Raw genomic sequence first — 17,853 nt, 5'->3', positions numbered from 1 at the left:
AAAAAAAAACCAAACAAACAAACAAAAAAAAAACAAACCACCCAGTAATTGTACTCCCTTACACTCTTAAAATGATTACTATTTTAAAAAATTCAGCAAAACAAAATAAATTTGACATTGATAAGGATACAGAGAAATCAGAGCTGTTGGTAATGTTGCCAGGAGCAACAAATGGTACACCTGCTGTGGAAAACAGTGTGGCTGAGCTTCAAAGGGCCATAGGAGAGGGGCGAGATGATCTAGCAAGCGTATTCTAGGTATAAACAATCACAGTGACAACCCAGACTTAGGAGTACTCGCGTATCCATGATCATAGCAGCATTCTTTACAACAGCCCAAGGGAGACCTCCCAACGGCACATAGACAAGAAGCCACACACAGAGGGACATTATATGCTTCAGCTACAGGAACCCTGACCCATGCCATAACATGAATGACACTGAAATGTTACGGTAGATGAATCCGGTCACACAGAAAAGGACAAATACTGTAACTACTATTCGAGTCCTCTTGTATGAGGCACAAAAGAAAGTCCGCTTCATAAAGACAGAAAACAGATGCTCACTTCCCAGAACTTGGGAGTAGGAACAGGGCACCGCTTCATGGACTGAGTTTCCAAGATGGCTGGATGAGATGGTTGTGCAGCAACACACATGTGTTTAATGACACTGAGCTACATACAATATAGTTATGACAGAAAGCCTTAACTGCATTTAATGCCCTAAAATTACTTCTCCAAATACTGGAATAAAATATATAGTTAAACTGATTCACACCAAAAATTCAAAAACTTCTCACTATGATATATGCTGCTTATTTAACTGTGGTCCTTGAAATTATCTACAACAGAGTCAAAATCAAATGAAATGTTCATTGCATAAAACTATTAATCCTTTTTAGAGGAAAATGATTAAATATGATTACTATACCAAACATGCTCTGGGCACAACTGACAAGACAACACTGTAGTGCAGAGACCACCGAACAGTAAAACCATGAGTACGAAAGGCCTTCTGATAAGGCATGGAGTGGGACCCTTACGGAACAGGGTCTATGGACTGATAAGGGATGGGGTAGGACCCTTACGGAACAAGGGTCTATGGGAACAGGGTCTATGGGCTGATAAGACATGGAGTAGGACCCTTACAGAACAGGGTCTATGGACTGATAAGGCATGGAGTAGGACCCTTACAGAACAGGGTCTATGGACTGATAAGGCATGGAGTAGGACCCTTACGGAACAGGGTCTATGGACTGATAAGGCATGGAGTAGGACCCTTACAGAACAGGGTCTATGGACTGATAAGGCATGGAGTAGGACCCTTACAGAACGGGGTCTATGGACAAGCAGTACGTATGGCTCTCAATTCTCTTAAGGCCAAAACAGAAGGAGAAATAAATCAATTATGAACCTTTAATTGTCCACAAGGAGAGAAAAAAAACACAGTTCTTTAGGGAAAACAAATTCCCTCTTTGCCCTTCGCTCTAATTTCTCACCCAGTATAGGGGAATATGCTACAGGACAAAGATATTATGTCATTAAAGCCCATTTCTCAAAATTTTCCCAAAAGAAGTTGAGCTGTACATCCAACTTACACCTCAGTGAGTGCCATCTTCATGAGGCTTGAGTAAGTGCAGTGTAGGCTGAAGCACTGCGGTCTGGTTTGATCTCAGGACAATATTATGCTACCGAGAAAAAAATGAACATGTTCCATTTTCTCCTAAATCACAATTGATCCCAAGGAGAACTTCTCCCAAGAAGACGCCATTTCCTGCTGTGAATCTGGAACACAGGTGTACTATGCAAAGTAAAAGCCATCTCAGTACTCTTAGCCACTTGCTTTTCTTATTTCGAAACTTGGTGTGCATTTGTCAAGCGGAGAAACCGGCTTTTACAAAAAGCACAGCTGCACTGATAAAGGTGGAGCAATTTACGCTGCAGGTGAACTCTCCTAACCACAGCTTGGGCACCAATCTGGAGCAGCATTCCGGATTGAGCTCTATGTTCCACGGACTCCTACTACATACACTTGGACAACTAAACAAGCCTCTCTCCAGGCCCTCGTCCCTCCTCTGGGAATAGGAGTATATCTATTACTTTCGAACTGTGTCCGTGGAGCTGCTTCAGCTAATGAGAGGGTATTTTTACTTTCATCTGCCCCATGTACTCACATCCATCCCCCAATAAAACCCATAAAAACTAGTGAGACAGATGTTGTACAAGACTGACGTATTCCTTTCTATTTTCAGCAAGAACAAAAAAAAAAGAGAAAAATCAATGAAAAATATACTCAAATCATCTCCATCCCATGCAGAATGAACAAGAGTTACGCTCACAAAGCTTCATTTCTAATTCAGCCATTTAGAACACAGAAGACCAACATAGTCTCAACTACAGAAACATCCTTTACGGTAGAAGCCAAGCGCTAGTACCCTCACTGTAGCAAACAGCAGCTAAGTAGAGGAGAGCCAGCAGGGAAAGCTCGCCTGGGTCTGCAGTCGGAACAGCTGCTCCTTCACAGGCCTCTCCCTGCTGTCCTTCCCTCCACCACCTGCTGGTCCATCATGGTGTCTCATCTAATATACCATGCTGGAATCACACCATCCTGTGTCAAATTCCTACTTTGACAAATGTTCCTAAGAATGGAGCATATGATAACTACCTAAACATAAAACTAATAACAAATTTATTTTTTAAATCTCATTTCAGTTTCAATACAACTAGTGACAGAAAGGGCTGAGTTAGGAAGAAATCCCACGTTACACAGGAAAATGTAAGCCTCACTATTAAGCTCGCCTGGAGCCAAAGAACAAGCTCTCTTTGCTTCTTGAAGTTGTGACTCAGGATCCTACCCAGCAGTCACCTGACCTCCTGTCTAGGCACTCTTCCTAGACTCTCCCCATGTAGTAAACAATACTGACCCTGCGAGCATTTAAAGAAAATTAGACTCACGCCATCCTGGAAGGGGGTGAGCAGATGATTTGTAAGAAAGTACAGCAAGGCAAGCAGGGGAGAGGGTAAAGGAAGAGACAAGGAACCGGCTGGTACGGGAAATAAAGTGCGTCACAAGGTAAGGAAAACATGGAGAAAGGAGAGCAGCAGAAAGAACAGGTAGGTGGGTGAGAGGAGAAAAAGCAACCTGGGAGATACACAAAACTTCTTCACGTTTTAGGTGTCTTAAATACTAGGAGTGCAGTGCCTATACTTCATACTTAGTATCTGCAGCCTATCAAGAAGTGATCTTTAAAATGCAATATTAAAGTTCATAAAACAATGGATAAAGTTAGCAATGACATTCACTAAATTACAAACTACTCAAATGTAAAAGTAACTAAAATCTAGAAAAGAACAAATGTTGAACTTCAGGAGACAAAGCATAACGAATGTACAAACAATAGGAGAAAGGTTAATTCACAGAAAATGGGAGAAAACTGTAAAATTTAATCAATGCCACAGCTAAAAGCAACTATTTGAAAATATAGGCAAGCAAAGCTTTAACAAACTTATTTGAAGGGTGTAGATTAATTTGAAGAGAGGGGAAAATGCCTTCAGAAATATATTTTAAAAGGGAGAGATAATTACAGCTCCAACAAAAATTTAAAAGATCATAAAAGAGTACTAAGAACCCCTTCATGCTGGCGGTGGTGTCGCCTGCCTTTAATCCCAGCACTCAGGTGGCAGAGGCAGGTGGATCTCTGTGAGTTCAAAGCCAGCCTAGTGTACAGGACAGACCACAAAGCTACAGAGAAACCCTTTCTTGAAAAACAAAAACAAAAAACAAAACAAACAAACAAAAATAAATTCCAAAACTTCAATGGAAAGGGACGTTCCTAGAAATATATAACTTGCCAAAGCTAACCCAAAAAGAAATAGAAAACTAAAGTAGTTTTATAATTATTTAATATACTTAAATAGCAGTTCACAAAACTTACAAAGATAGCTTTGTTAGAAACTTTCTACTAAACTTCAAAGACTACATTATTTAAAATTTACACAAGTTTTAGGGAACAAGAGAAGAGTGAATACTACCAAACTGATTTTATGAGATCAGAATAATCTTCACAGAAGAACCTGACAGACAGAAAAAAAAAAAGTATTTGCCATTCTCATTTATAAAAAAAGCCAAATTCTGAAGTTTAGCATTTTTCCTGATTTGAAAAAATACAAGAATGAAATGTATCATTAATATGGTAAGCAGTATTTATTAACTATTTCTTAGGTCAATTTGTAGAAGTTACAATTGCTTTTTTTAAAGCATAGAAAGTGGATTCACCATTTTAGCTCTATCCAGCACTGCCTAGAAGCCCTGGTCAAGAAATAAAGAACAGAACACAACCGCCGTTCTTTGCAGATCACAGACTCGCAGAGATAGTCACAGTCTACGGTTATAATTCCTACCCTTGCTCTCTTCCATCACTCAGTCCTCTACCAGCTGCAGTCTGGCCACTTCCCAAGTGTAAACCAGAACCACGCACACCCACGTTTCCCTTCAAGCCTAGCCCCTTGGCCTCATCAGCAGCTCTCCTGTACTTTTGATTTTTCTTGATTTTCCTGCTATCTTTTTTTTTTTTTACAATTGTCCTCCCCATGCCAATTTTCATTCCTGTGATTTCAAAATTTTCTAAGCTTTATGCCTGTGTGGTACTACTCGCTTTTTGGGCTATGGTCACAAAGGATGTTTAGGTGACTTGCAGCAGTACCAGTAATTCCCAAGCTTTTCTAGGACAAGTAAGGGTGTATCAACATACCAAGCGCTAACTCACCTTCCCACATTCCTATTCCTTACCTGTCTAGTAATTCACACCAGGAAGACAGGAGTTAGCCATGGCTCTGCCTTCCCCTTCATTCCTCACATTCAGTCCAGCTCAATTTATACTTAGAAACCTCTCACTGCTCTGGAACTTCTTTTCCTTAAGTTAAACTTGATACAGCTCTACAATTTCTTGAGACCCTGGACCTGGTTGTCCTGAGTTGGGGCCTGTCTTCTAATCCTTCTAAAGAACAGATCTGATCAAATCTCTGTCTTGATTAAAATCTTTTGGCGACATTAACTGCTCAGCATAGGTTTAAAACTCTTTAAACACACTCCACAAAGTCCTTAGAAAAAGACATCCAAGCTTGCCCTCCCAACTCTGCTCCCGCCTTCACAGTCTGTCTGCTAACATTCACCCCTCTTGGCTGCTTTTGACTTGTTGCTTCTGTAAAAATCTCCAGAGTACTGAAAAGACAAGCATGAACCCCTATACTATTAAGAACTCATTATTTTGCAGGGCGGTAGCAGCACACACCTTTATTCTCTGCACTTTGGAGGCAGAGGTAGATGGATCTCTGTGAGTTCAAGGCCAGTCTGCATAATCTACAAAAGCTAGTTCCAGGACAGGTTCCAATGCTACGAAGAAACCCTGTCTTGAAAAACTACCAAAGAAAGAGGGGGGCGGAGGGAAGGATTATAGGATTATATGGGTCATTTTTACCACCAGTGAGACTCTTGAAAATTAATCTATAAAAGGCTCCTAAAGAAGAGGACTAGAATCCAGCAACTATATTCATAAGGACCCAAATTCCTTTAAAAACTCCAGTCATGGCAAAAGTAACACAGAGTGTAAGCCGAGGTAGCTGCCTGGTTGTTACATTAAACACTTACCAGACCCAAGCTGAACCAGCTTGCCAAGTCATGGGTCCCAGTGCTAATCAAACACTACACAAGAAGCTTCATTCTGTTGACTGCAGAGTTTATACTTAGCCCCCATTCTCTACCCAACACTTAGTCCACCAACACGGATTGCAAGCATTTTTTCTTTCACACTGCTTTCTGCCAAGCAATGCTCGCCTTCAAAGCCAAATGCCTTCCTTGAACCTAATTAAAATGAAGAAACTTTTAATAGCTTCAATAACTCTAAAGAGCCGTACTTGCTCTACCCTACCATTTTTCTCCTGACAATCTCCCTCCAAACACAGGAAAATCCAGCTCCTCTGAACGCAAGGGATGAGGTGCTGGCCGGTTTAATCTACAAAGGCAGTGTGACCAAAACATTTGAAAATGAAAGCCCCCACACACATACACACTCAGTCCTCAAATCCACTTCCCTGCCAGCTCCCAGAATTTCAGCGAGCTCTGAAACTGCGCTGGTTAAGTTTAGGTCAATGTCAACCAGAGAAGAGACAAGAAAAAAAAAATCACTAACTTGGAAGGTTATTTAGGACAATTGTCTTTCACTGCCTTACTCCTCCCACTCCAGCTAGCTTGACCCAATACTAATATTTAAATGAAACAACAGCCAAGGGCTGTTCCCTGGGGGCTCTTCTAGGAACCCAAGGCACACACAGAGGGAAGAATGTCCCAGCCCCCACGCCCCTGGCAAAAAGGGGGACACTGGGTCTCCTAGCTTTATCACCCCTCCCCATGCAGTCACTGGGCTCCACACAAACCCGTCCAACTATTCTTGGATCAACTAACATCCCTGGATCACATCTGGCGGCTCCCCTCTTCCTCGCCCAGTACCCGATCACCCCAGCCCCCACCCACCAGAGCTGCCAGGGAAAGGCTGAGCAAGCACGCAAACCCACCCACCTGGGCTGGGTCTTGAAGACCCAGGCTGGTGCGCTGCACCCCAGCTCCTCTTCAGCACAGATGTTTTCGGCCTCCTCTCCTCCCCTCCAGACGATCTGATCGGTGAGGCGCTACCCAGGGCAGTACCGCAAGGTCTCCCTAAGTCACCTCTGCGCCCGCCCCTGGTCGGACAGCAGCGCCCGCCTTCCCAGCGGTGGTGGAGGTCGGGCCGAGGCGCGGCCAGTGGCCCAGGACTCTGCTACTTGGCCACAGAGGTCAGCTCTGCCCCGCGCCCTGGCCGCTGGGCTCGGCCTCAGACCCGCCCTCCAGGGCTCACCCGCCCGTAGAGTCCCAGCCAGTAGAGCCGGGTGGAGTGAACGAACGAAGGAGCCAGCCGGCTGGCAAGCAAACTGGCGGGCGGCGTGGCCTGCAGCCTGCCGTGTGCAACGGGCGGTTCCCTTCTGTGGTCTCAGTTCCTCCTCCCTTTCACTGGTGTGGCGGCTCAGGGAAGCTCAGGTAGGGACTGCCGCCTGGGAGAGCCTGCCTGTAGCCTCCAAGTCGCCCAGATTCTCCAAGGAGAAGTAAGGGAACCGCTCCTGGCGTGCAGCGCCAGCAGCGCTGTGCACATAAGATCCTGCAAGGTCCTAGAGTGGCCTTGTGATCAAGCCCTCTCCTTGACAACTTTTAAACGGCCAGCATGCTGCTGCTGAGCAAACACAGGAAGGCAGAAGGAATGCTCTTCTTGCAGTCTTGGCTTCTGCAGAAGGACTCACTATCCCTAAAGCAGCGCTTGTCTGCATACTTTACTGTATACACCCCAGTGGGTATGAAATGGAGCACAGCAAAGAGCCAAACACTGTGCCCTGCTGACTGAAACCTCTTAGAGATGGACGGACAAGGACTGCTGGGGCAGGCAATCCCCCAGATAGATAGAAACACACTTCTGACACTCTAATGAGACTTCTGGGTAACTATGAGGCTCCAGTGGAGAAACAAAATGAAACACACTTCTAAAATATACACACCTGTCCTCCACTTCAGAGAGTACTTTACTGAGCCGGGCAGTGGTAAACAGAGTTGGTATTTATTTAACAAGTCACAGAGTACCTCGTGTTCCTTTAGATCAGTGGCGAGTCTATTTGCAGGGCACACACAGCTCACTCAGAAAACTTGGAATCCATGTCTGGAAAGTGTCACAGTGTCTTTGAAAATTCTAGACTGATAACTAAGCACTCTTGTACTTAGAAAAGCCACACTTGGCAATGAAGGGGAGGCCCTGGCTACAAGAATGGTCCCCTTCCGGCTTAAAGATCTGGAAAAAGACTTCAGTTTACAGCAGAGGTCCTCAACCCAGCAGGGAAACAACAAAAGCTACTTTGTTACAGAAGGCAGTCTACAAGGCCCCTGAAATGGGGGAGGGGGACTGCACTGATCACGTGAGCCTGTCTTCCTGTTTCTCAGTTTTCAGATCTGGAAGTGGAATTCCCAAACAGGTAATAATTTGCTGAAGCTGAAGCAGCAGGGTTTAGGTACAGATTGATGCCCCAGAAGCCATGTTCTTTTTTTTGACAGTCATTGTTGGTTCTCTCAGATATTAACCCACAGCATGCCAAGCCCTGTGCTACAGTCTAATGAAGACAGCTGTGTCCTTAAAGAGACCTCGTGTGATGTGGATAGTGAAGTAATGTGGTAACAGGAGGCCTGGAGCAGGGGTACCTAACCTGGCTTTGAAGGGGGCGACTGGGATTAAGAAGTGGTAGTTATCCTTACAGCTATCTTGGGAACCTTACCAAAGCAGCCATGGAGAATGTATGGAGCAAGGGAAAAGAGAAATGGGGATGTGAGACATTTAGTCAAAACTGGGAATGAAGAAGGGTCAACTAGAGACAGTTCCCATGGTCTTGAATTCAGTGGTAATTCTATGAGTTGGACAAAGAATTCAGTTTTAGATATACGGATCTCAAAATACCTCTTACAGAAACATACAAAGTATTCCAAAAGGCAGCTGGCACACTGATTCGGAGCATAGGGAATGTCTAAGGTAGCTACCTATATAGTTGTGTATTTCTAGAGAAAAGAGTGGGTACTACTGATCATCCAGGAAAGATGCTATAGAAAGACCACCCACATAACTACTAATATTGAAGGCACAAGCAAGTGAAGTAATGCTTTAGAAGGTAAATAAGCCATACAGGACAAAGAAGCCAAAAAGGAGAGGTGCCTTGGAGGCCACAGAGTATTAAAAAAAGCAGTAAGTAGCCAAATGTCAAGTCCTTCAGAAAGCAAGATAATTGAAGTGTCCCCTCACCAGGCTCAGTGGCACACAATCTGTGATCCCAGCACTAGGGAGGACGAGGCACAGGGTAAGGGGTTCATGGTTATCCCTGGCTACTTAGTGAGTTTGAGACCAGACTGAACTTCTCAAACAGCAACAACAAGCACATCCTCTCATTTCACAAGGAGACACTGCTAAGAATCACTTCTGTGAAGCAGTGGAATGAAGAACAGGAAAGTGGCATGTTTTCAGGAATGAAACTAGAAAGGATGTATAGAGACAATAAAGGCTATAAATATGAGAAAGACGCTTCCAGCAAAACAAAGGAAGAAAGCACATGCAGACACACTGGGGTGACGCTATGGTATGGACTCATGGAATGTCCACTGACTTCCTAATGGATGGGGCAGCTGGAGAAGCTGTCATCAACATCAGTAAACAAGATCAGAGGGACACAAAATGACTAAAGCCCTGACGGAAGCGCAGGAAGTTAGATGAACATCAGAGGTCATGCATTGGAGGGTGGCAACCTCATACAATCACATGATTTCAAAAGTATGAGTGTTCTATCCAGAGGGCAGCACAGACTGGACACCTTTTAGATGGTCCAGTCTGGTATCTGGATCTTTCCATTACACCATCATCACCCAGTCATACATCTGGGTCACCTCTCCTCAGAAGCAAGAGGCCTAACATGAAAGTATACAATGTTTATATGCGAGCTTCTAGCAACCTCAGTGAGACAGGCAGGCTCCTGACTTGGAAAAACTGGTTTGACTAAGCACACGGGAGCATAATACCAGAGCAAGTGGGATGCCAATGATGGCTTCCACGTATCATTGTACCACTCCCAGGACCACACTCTGGTGAGAAAAACCATAAAGATAATAACTTATGAAACAAATTTCTAGTTTTTTGGTATTTTCAGACTAGATTAAAGGAAAAAACACAAACAAAAACCACAGCACTACTATTTTCATGTGTTCTTGTAGCTTTCCATCCTAAAGATCAACAAACATGGTTAGGGTAAAACTTCAGTCAGTGAAATGCTTGCCTTGCATGCTCCAAGAGAACTTGAGTTTGAGCCCAGAACCCGAGTAGAAAAGCTGGGCATGACGGCTCACACTTGTAATCCTAGAGGGCACAAGAGACAGGTGGGTCCCTAGGGCTTGCTGGACAGCCTAGCCTACTTGGCAAATTCCAGGCCGGTTGATGGCCTTGTTCAAAAAACAAGGTGGGCAGTGTTAGAGGAACAGCAGTCAATGTTCCCCTCCGAGCTTCACCCGCCTCCATCACCGGGCACATGCACCTTCACACACACCAAAAATTTCAGCTTATTTTGTAATAATACCATTTCTCAACTAGTTAGTATTTTTTTTAAAAAAAATAAAATCTGCCTGCAATAATAGTTATCTACAGGTAATAATGAAATCTCCAGTCATATAGGTCATATGTGAGCATGTCCCCAAAGCAAAAACATGCACAAAATAAGCAGAAGGCACAAGACTCATGCTCAAAGGTCCACAAACACTGAAGCCGCCTTAGTTCCCACATCAGGCCAGCTTACTTGATTATAGATGTAATTTTACCAAGTCTGGTACTCTGCTTTCCGGTGAATAAACAGTGTTAGGCCAAGTAAATCAAAGGGGGTCCGTATTTGCTGCTAGATACAAGTACTTACTTGTTATAAAATCCAAGGAACACATAAGAATTTGAAGGCAAGATTAGGACTGCTCTCCTAGCACAATCCTGGGAATACTTTCTTAAAAGTATCTCTGTATCAAGGCACAGAGTAATGACGAACATGCAAAGAGACAATCCGATACCTGAAAATATGATGTTGTTTTAATATTTACATTCTAAAATCAGTGTGGGGGCTCAGAGTGTGGCAGAATGTTTGCCTAGCATTCCACCTAACACTGTAAAAAACAACAATCAAAGTAATGGAACACCTTTAAAATTATATTGCCAGGGGCTAAGTCGCTCATAGTATCCCTGTGTGGTACAGGTCAATTGTCGATATGTTGTCAATTATGTTTTAAATAAATGCTGATTGGCCAGTAGCCAGGCAGGAAGTATAGGCAAGACAATCAGACAGGAAGTAGAGGCGGGTCAATGAAAACAGGAGAATTCTGGGAAGAGGGAAGCTCCCTCTACAGTTCTTTCCCTGACACCGAAGAAGCAAGATGAGCCTACGCCGCTGAAAATGGTACTAATCTATGTGGCTAACATAGACAAGAATGGGCTAATACAAGTTGTAAGAGTTAATAAGAAGCCTGAGCTAATGGGTCAATCAGTATACAATATAGACCTCTGTGTGATTTCTTTCTTTTTTTAAAAAAAATATTTATTTATTATGTATACAATATTCTGTCTGTGTGTATGCTTTTACGCCAGAAGAGGGCACCAGACCTCATTACAGATGGTTTTGAGCCACCATGTGGTTGCTGGGAATTGAACTCAGGACCTTTGGAAGAGCAGGCAGTACTCTTAACCTCTGAACCATCTCTCCAGCCCCTCTGTGTGATTTCTTTGGGACTTAATGATTGTGGGAACCGGGCAGGACAGAAAACTCAGACAACACCTGTGTGTTCTGAAGCAGCTCCAAAACAGGGGTTTGGCCATGAGGCCTTTCTTTAGTCTCCAAAACTATCACATGTGTTTACAGCTGGTCACCACATCTACCAGCAGGATGTATTAAAAAAAAAAAACAAGTGATTAAGCAGTAGACTTATGACTTCAAAGCTTATGATTGCTCTACTAATAAAACTTCAGATAGTAGAAATGCAATTTATAAAGACATTACAGAACATAATTGTGCCACTCTGATCTCGTTTAGGCTACTCAATCCCTATGCTGTGATTCCACTGAATTTGAGAAACAAACTTCAAGTTTGACATAGTGGTTCCTGCCTGTAACCCATCACTCTGGGAGCATTCAGAGCTCAAGGTCAGCTGTGGCTGTGTACTGGAAACTGTCATAGGATGATAACAACGACAATGATAAAGGAAGAAAGAAACCTTCATGGGCACAACTCATCGTTTACTTTTCATTTCTCCAAAAGAAATTCATGCATTTTACTGAGAGATGGGCTTTCATAATATTTCTGAACATTACCTTAAAGTACACAGACGTCTGAAACATTAAATACCAGTTACTAAGTGAGAAACTGCCTATGCCGTATGGTATAGTCCCTGTGTGCCTATGCACCTGGAAGCATCTGATCCTGAATTATTTAGACATTTTATTTTACAGAAACCCATCATATATTTGGTTAAAGACTGAAAGTGAAACCAGCCAAGGCTCCTGATAACTCCGTGTGTCTCCTTTACATCAGACATGAAAGTGCAGGGACACTGTCACACACTGCTACTGACATGCAAGCGACGAGAATGGGACCACGCAGAATCACCCCAAGAGTAGGAAAATCAATTTCTTTCTTTTCTTGTGGAGGGATTGGTGAACAGTTTGACTATGTAGCCCAGAGTGTTCTCAAACTCAGTACGTGGTCTGGGCTATCTTTGAACTCATGGTGATTCTCTTGCCTTGGCTAAGATTACAGGTGTGTGCTACACCACACTCAGCATTCAAATAAAGTTTCCTTAGATAAGATTGCTTTTTCTCAAAGCAAGACAAATAAAATATTAATGACCCAGTGATGTGGGAATTCCCTCTGTGTGGTGTGATTACCATTAATAAATAAAGAAACTGCTTTGGCCCTATAGCAAGGCAGAACTTAGGTAGGCAGGGAAAGCTAGGCTGAATGCTGGGAGAAAGAAGAGCAGAGTCAGAGAGAAGCCTGGAGCCGCTGGAGACAGCTGCTGGAAACTTTACCAGGTAAGCCACAGCCACGTAGCAATATACAGATTAATAGAAATGGGTTAAATTAATATAAGAGTTAGCCAATAAGAAGCTAGAGCTAATGGGCCAAGCAGTGATTTAATTAGTACAGTTTCTGTGTTAGTATTTCAGGGCTAATCAGCTGGAATGAACAAGAAGCCTCCTCCAACAACCCAGAGAGGAGGTACCATGGTGTCAGTTATGCAAAAATCTGCCAATTATAACTTCCAGCTTTTATTCAGAGTTCAGTGCTCTCCAGGCACCAGGACACTCTGCACTAAATCTTCCTGGAAAATTTTAGAGGCTAAATGAATTTAATAGTCTTGCCACTAAAGGCTAATGCTTTTGTCTATCTAGAATGTTTTTCAGTAAGAGATGGTTTATATAGTATTTCATTAAGCAGATGGTTTAAAAATTAAAACACAAGTATTTTTCCAGATATTAAACATACACCAACCTAACTGTTGTTCAGCCTTAAAATCATACTTCCTTATAGCAAAACAAGGTATTTGAACATTCATTGTAAGTATAAGAAATGAGAAACTTGGTTTTTACAGCATGCTAAATACTGTATGAAGCCAGTAATATAATTTAATTCCAAAGTTATAATCCCAGTTCAAAAGTTAAAATTTAATTCCAAAGTTATAATCCCAGTTACTTAAAACACTATATCATCCCTCATATAAACACACTAGCATATGAAATCTGCAAACCATCAAAACCAAAAGTGCTATGAAGCGATTTTTTTTTAGAAAAAAATGGCATTTAATCATTAAAAGGCATAATGCCATGAAGGTTGAGGAGAGCAAGCTAGGCATGTTTGCTCTAGGTTATAAAAACATCATCTTGTGGGCTGTGCCTTGCCCTGGGTGACTCCATTTTATGCAACAGCATTTGCCCCATTTCGGGAGAAAGTGCTGATGCACCACGACTTTATCTGGTTTGTGCAGGCAAATGACTACAATCCTTACAGCACAAACCATGGCACCGACCAACAGCTAGCTTAGTCACACCGAGTAAAACATTACCTACAAACTTAGCAAAGGAAATGTGGTAACAGGGCACGCCAAAGCTGACCCAGAAAACCAGGTCCAGGGACACAACACACACAGCAGACGAATGAAGGCTGAATCACCCCACACAGAAAAGGAAGGAAACCTCACATTGAGATGGCGGCACCCACCTGACATGAAACCATCAGGAGCATAAGATTAACCTGCAGTGAACTTGCAACTCTGTCCCTATGAGGCAGGTTAATACACACTTACTTGACACGCTTGAATTGCCATTAATCTGGATTTGAACCTACACCTTGAATCAACTCTGCCTTGAACAGCTCTGCCCATTTTCATCCCATAAGCTTTGTGACCGGGTTCTGTGATGCCTTACCAACTACCTGTCTTGGTCTCTGTCTCTAGACCAGCTCTCTGGTCCTGCCTTCCTAGGCCCTTCATAGCCTCCTCACTCCTTACCTTGCCATTCAGTGCCCTGTATCTCCTTATACGAAGTACATGTGCGACATTTATTCTTAAGGCTGGAATAAAAGAACCCATGACTGCAAATAACAGTCTATCAAGCAAAATCAGAGGTATGTGGTGAATTACAGTGAAGAAAGTCAACCTAGCCCATACATGCACTTTTATTAGAAGTTAAAAAGTATTTTTAATTCTTTTAAATTATGTGTATATGGGGGTGGGGGTAGAGGGGAGCTGTGCACTTGAGTGCAATGCCCAGAGTCTGGAGGAGAGCCTTGGATCTCTTAGAGCTGGAGTTACAGGCAGTGTGAGCCAAGCAACCTAGGTTTCGGGAACCTAACCTGGGTCTCTCTTCAGCCTTGGGAACACTACTGTTCAATAACTCCTGACAATGTGGAAAGAGAAACATGTCTATTCTACAACAAAGCACATTTACATCACCAGTGCACAGTGGTGTGGAGGTCAAGGCAGGGGGTCACGAATTTGAGGCCAACCAGGGCTACACTGCAGAAGCCTTTCTGAAAAAAGAGGTTAAAAAAATGCTTAATGTAGTTAACATTTTCCTGTGACTGTGACATAATTCTTTTAAGAACTGTTTTCAATAAATTCATATTAATGTTTTCTTCTTCATAAGAGCATCACACATGAAATTTGTGATACATATACAAAGGCAGAATTTTAAGACATGTATATGAATTTGTAAGGCTTCTGCTATAACCAATGGAAGAATAAAATGTCCAGTCTCTGCAAAAAGAAAAAACAAACAACAAAAAAAAACCATAAAACCAGCTGTATGCTTCTGATTTTATCAAACTCAATTTCTAACCAAAAGATGCAAATAAATTATAACAAAAAGAAACTTGGAATCTTAATTGAGAAAAAATAAAGGCCAAACATACATATAAATAAAAATGGAAATTTAAAAAAAACCCACAAACAAGAAAAACACCAGTTCAGGTGACCAAAAGACATCTTACAACATTTAGTCCTTAGAAAGAGAATACTGAACGGACATGCACAAGGCTCTTACCCAAATTTGGAACTCCAATGGCACACTATTGAACAGGAAAGCAGCAGAGGAAAGTTCATTATGGAGCTAAGTTTAGCGCAATCTAACAATACCCTGCTTTCCAGACGAAAGGCACTATGCAACTCTCACATGCAGATGTTTATTCTAGACTACTCTCCATCCCTCTTACCGAAATGTCACAACCACCTTGACTAGATCGATGTGACACATTTATTAAATACAACTACATCAATACAACCCAAAGATGTAAACATAGGTGATTTTACAATCACCCTATCTGATCAAGACTGAATAAGTTCTGAATTGATGGAAAATGAAGTTTTTGTTTCCTTTGATAATACTAATTTTGTGCTACTTTTGGACAGCTTGAACACAATGGTTTATCAGATAATTAGGCACGGTGACACCTAAGCAACTGCTTTTAAAAATTCAATTCTGAATGACCTACCCCTTCTTGTTTAGTGAAGATGTTGAGGCAGTCACTCAACGCCACACAGGTCTCTCTAGAAGCTTCAGAGACAACTTCGGCTTTCTGAAGAAATGATGGAAGCATGTCTAGAAACAACACAATTGGGCACACACAGTGAGATGTGAAGTAATTGCTAAAGCAAAACCACACAGCACTCTCTAGCCACAAACTCCACGCGTTCTCCCCGCTGTGCAGACGGGGACATGGTGTGCTTCTTTCTACTGTAGGCAAATACCTGCTGCCATGACATGCTTCAGTTAGTACCAGAAGAGAACCCCAGAAGGACGGATAGGACTTTACAGTTTGTGATGCTTAGGGAAAGCAGACAACAGGGGCAGCAAGTACAGCATTTCCCTCATGACAGGCTCTGCTGGGGAAGTAATTTTATTCAAAAGTGAAGTGCTAAAAAGAGACAAAAATAATTCTGTGGTTGACATGGAGGCTAACATATCTGAAGGCGGCATTAATTCAACTTCCTCTAGCTCTTATTTGGAAAAATGTTTGGCATAAGTGGTATTTGTGCTTTCAAAAATGTATCCCGTATGCTTAAGCTAGGAACAAAGAATAAAATGGCGGAACAAATGTTAACGATGTACCCATTTAAAAAAGAAAGAAAGAAAAGAAAAATGAGAGAGAAAGAAGAAAAATGGACATGAGAGAAAGCTGAAAAATAGACATTTATCACTTAAAATGAGTAAAATGCTATGAATATCCTGTCCAGATTTATGCAAGAGAAATGCTTGGCATTTTGTTAATTACATACTAAAATCACTTAAATTTATTCTTCCAACCAGATAAAATTCTTAATATCTAATAAAACTTCATTAAAATAAAACTGGAAAACATAAACAGAGCCAATTCATCCAAAGAGAAACTAAGCGAACATCAGGCCATCAACAGTAGGTCCCACTGAGATTTCAACACTTCCAGCTGGAAAGGAACGATTGTCTGAGGAGGAAAGTTTAGGATCTCAGGCACATCACTAAAAACATGTGTGCAAGTGTTTATGTAACCATGAAGGGTGGCAAACCCTAAACACCAATTTTCCTTAGTCTTACTTCCAATATTTCTTTTTTTTTTTTTTTTGATTTTTCGAGACAGGGTTTCTCTGTGGCTTTGGAGCCTGTCCTGGAACTAGCTCTGTAGACCAATTGTCTACATTAATATGACTTAGGGAAAGGGGTCCTATATAAGAAAAATATGTATCCAAACTCATAAGGCAAAGTGAGCAACAAAAGGGAAAAATGGTAAACACAGAAACGAATCACCTTCCCTAAGAATCAGGGCAGGCAGCCCCACAGGTCCCCCAGAGACAACTGCTCTGAACACACACACATGGCTGAGCGCTGAGATGCTCTGGAATAGATGACTTTACAGACTTAGTCTTTCATTTGGGATCTTTGGTATACACCTCAAGGTTTATTCTCCACACGCTTGTTAAATGCCTAAGAAAGTAGCACATGCTGGATGTCTGGTACTTTAGCAATAGAAATGTAACAGATGTCACACACAACTGTGAGACACGCAGGAGAAAAACAGACCCAGCCTTTGCCTTCCATAAATGTTCTGGGTAATCTAGTAATTTTCCACTTTTGTGACACAAATGACATTAAGATTAAATCATGGGGGCTGGAGAGATGGCTCAGAGGTTAAGAGCATTGCCTGCTCTACCAAAGGTCCTGAGTTCAATTCCCAGCAACCACATGGTGGCTCACAACCATCTGTAATGGGGTCTGGTGCCCTCTTCTGGCCAGCAGGCATACACACAGACAGAATATTGTATACATAATAAATAAATAAATATTTTAAAAAAAAGATTAAATCATGGATCTGTGTTTTAAGAAAGTACCACCACACACGTAATCATCCCCAATAAAACCCGCCTTGTAGATAAATATTATTCAAACACATAAGGAATACTTAAATTAAATGTACTTCAGTAAACTCATTCTCCAAACCTTCTAAACACCACACACATACTTCATTTCCCTGGCAAACTACTACTGAAACAAGGTCTTGAGCTGAACCCTAATTTTTGAGGCAGTTTGCTTAAAGACCTGAGGACCCCTGGTTGAAGACTGACCTCAGCATTACATGTGACCAGTTCACACAGTAATGCTTCTTAGACAATCAGGTTATATACTGTAACACAATGAGAAAGACCACCTGACTTCTTAGAAAGGTGATCAGCTAAAAATGTTTTAGGCTGTTAA

At 42.1% G+C, this 17,853-nt stretch overlaps 1 protein-coding gene across 4 annotated transcripts in view; it reads right to left on the bottom strand.

Annotated features, from left to right (window-relative positions):
• The window catches only part of Osbpl1a (oxysterol binding protein like 1A), a 186,476-nt gene that overhangs the window by 89,470 nt on the left and 79,153 nt on the right, over positions 1–17,853 (bottom strand). Inside the window, exon 15 of one of the 4 annotated variants that reach the window (XM_075969282.1) lies at positions 15,620–15,726. In XM_075969282.1, coding sequence (XP_075825397.1) covers positions 15,620–15,726 — 107 coding nt within the window. Of the gene's footprint in view, positions 1–6,572; positions 7,440–15,619; positions 15,727–17,853 lie in introns of those variants that run through there. The other 3 variants (XM_075969283.1, XM_075969285.1, XM_075969284.1) reach the window with 3 other exon arrangements.

This window comes from Microtus pennsylvanicus, chromosome 4 (genome assembly GCF_037038515.1).
Source record: "Microtus pennsylvanicus isolate mMicPen1 chromosome 4, mMicPen1.hap1, whole genome shotgun sequence".
In the NCBI taxonomy this organism is placed as follows: domain Eukaryota; kingdom Metazoa; phylum Chordata; class Mammalia; order Rodentia; family Cricetidae; genus Microtus; species Microtus pennsylvanicus.
Note: the sequence above shows the minus strand (reverse complement) of the source record. Positions and strands in the feature narration are given on the sequence as shown.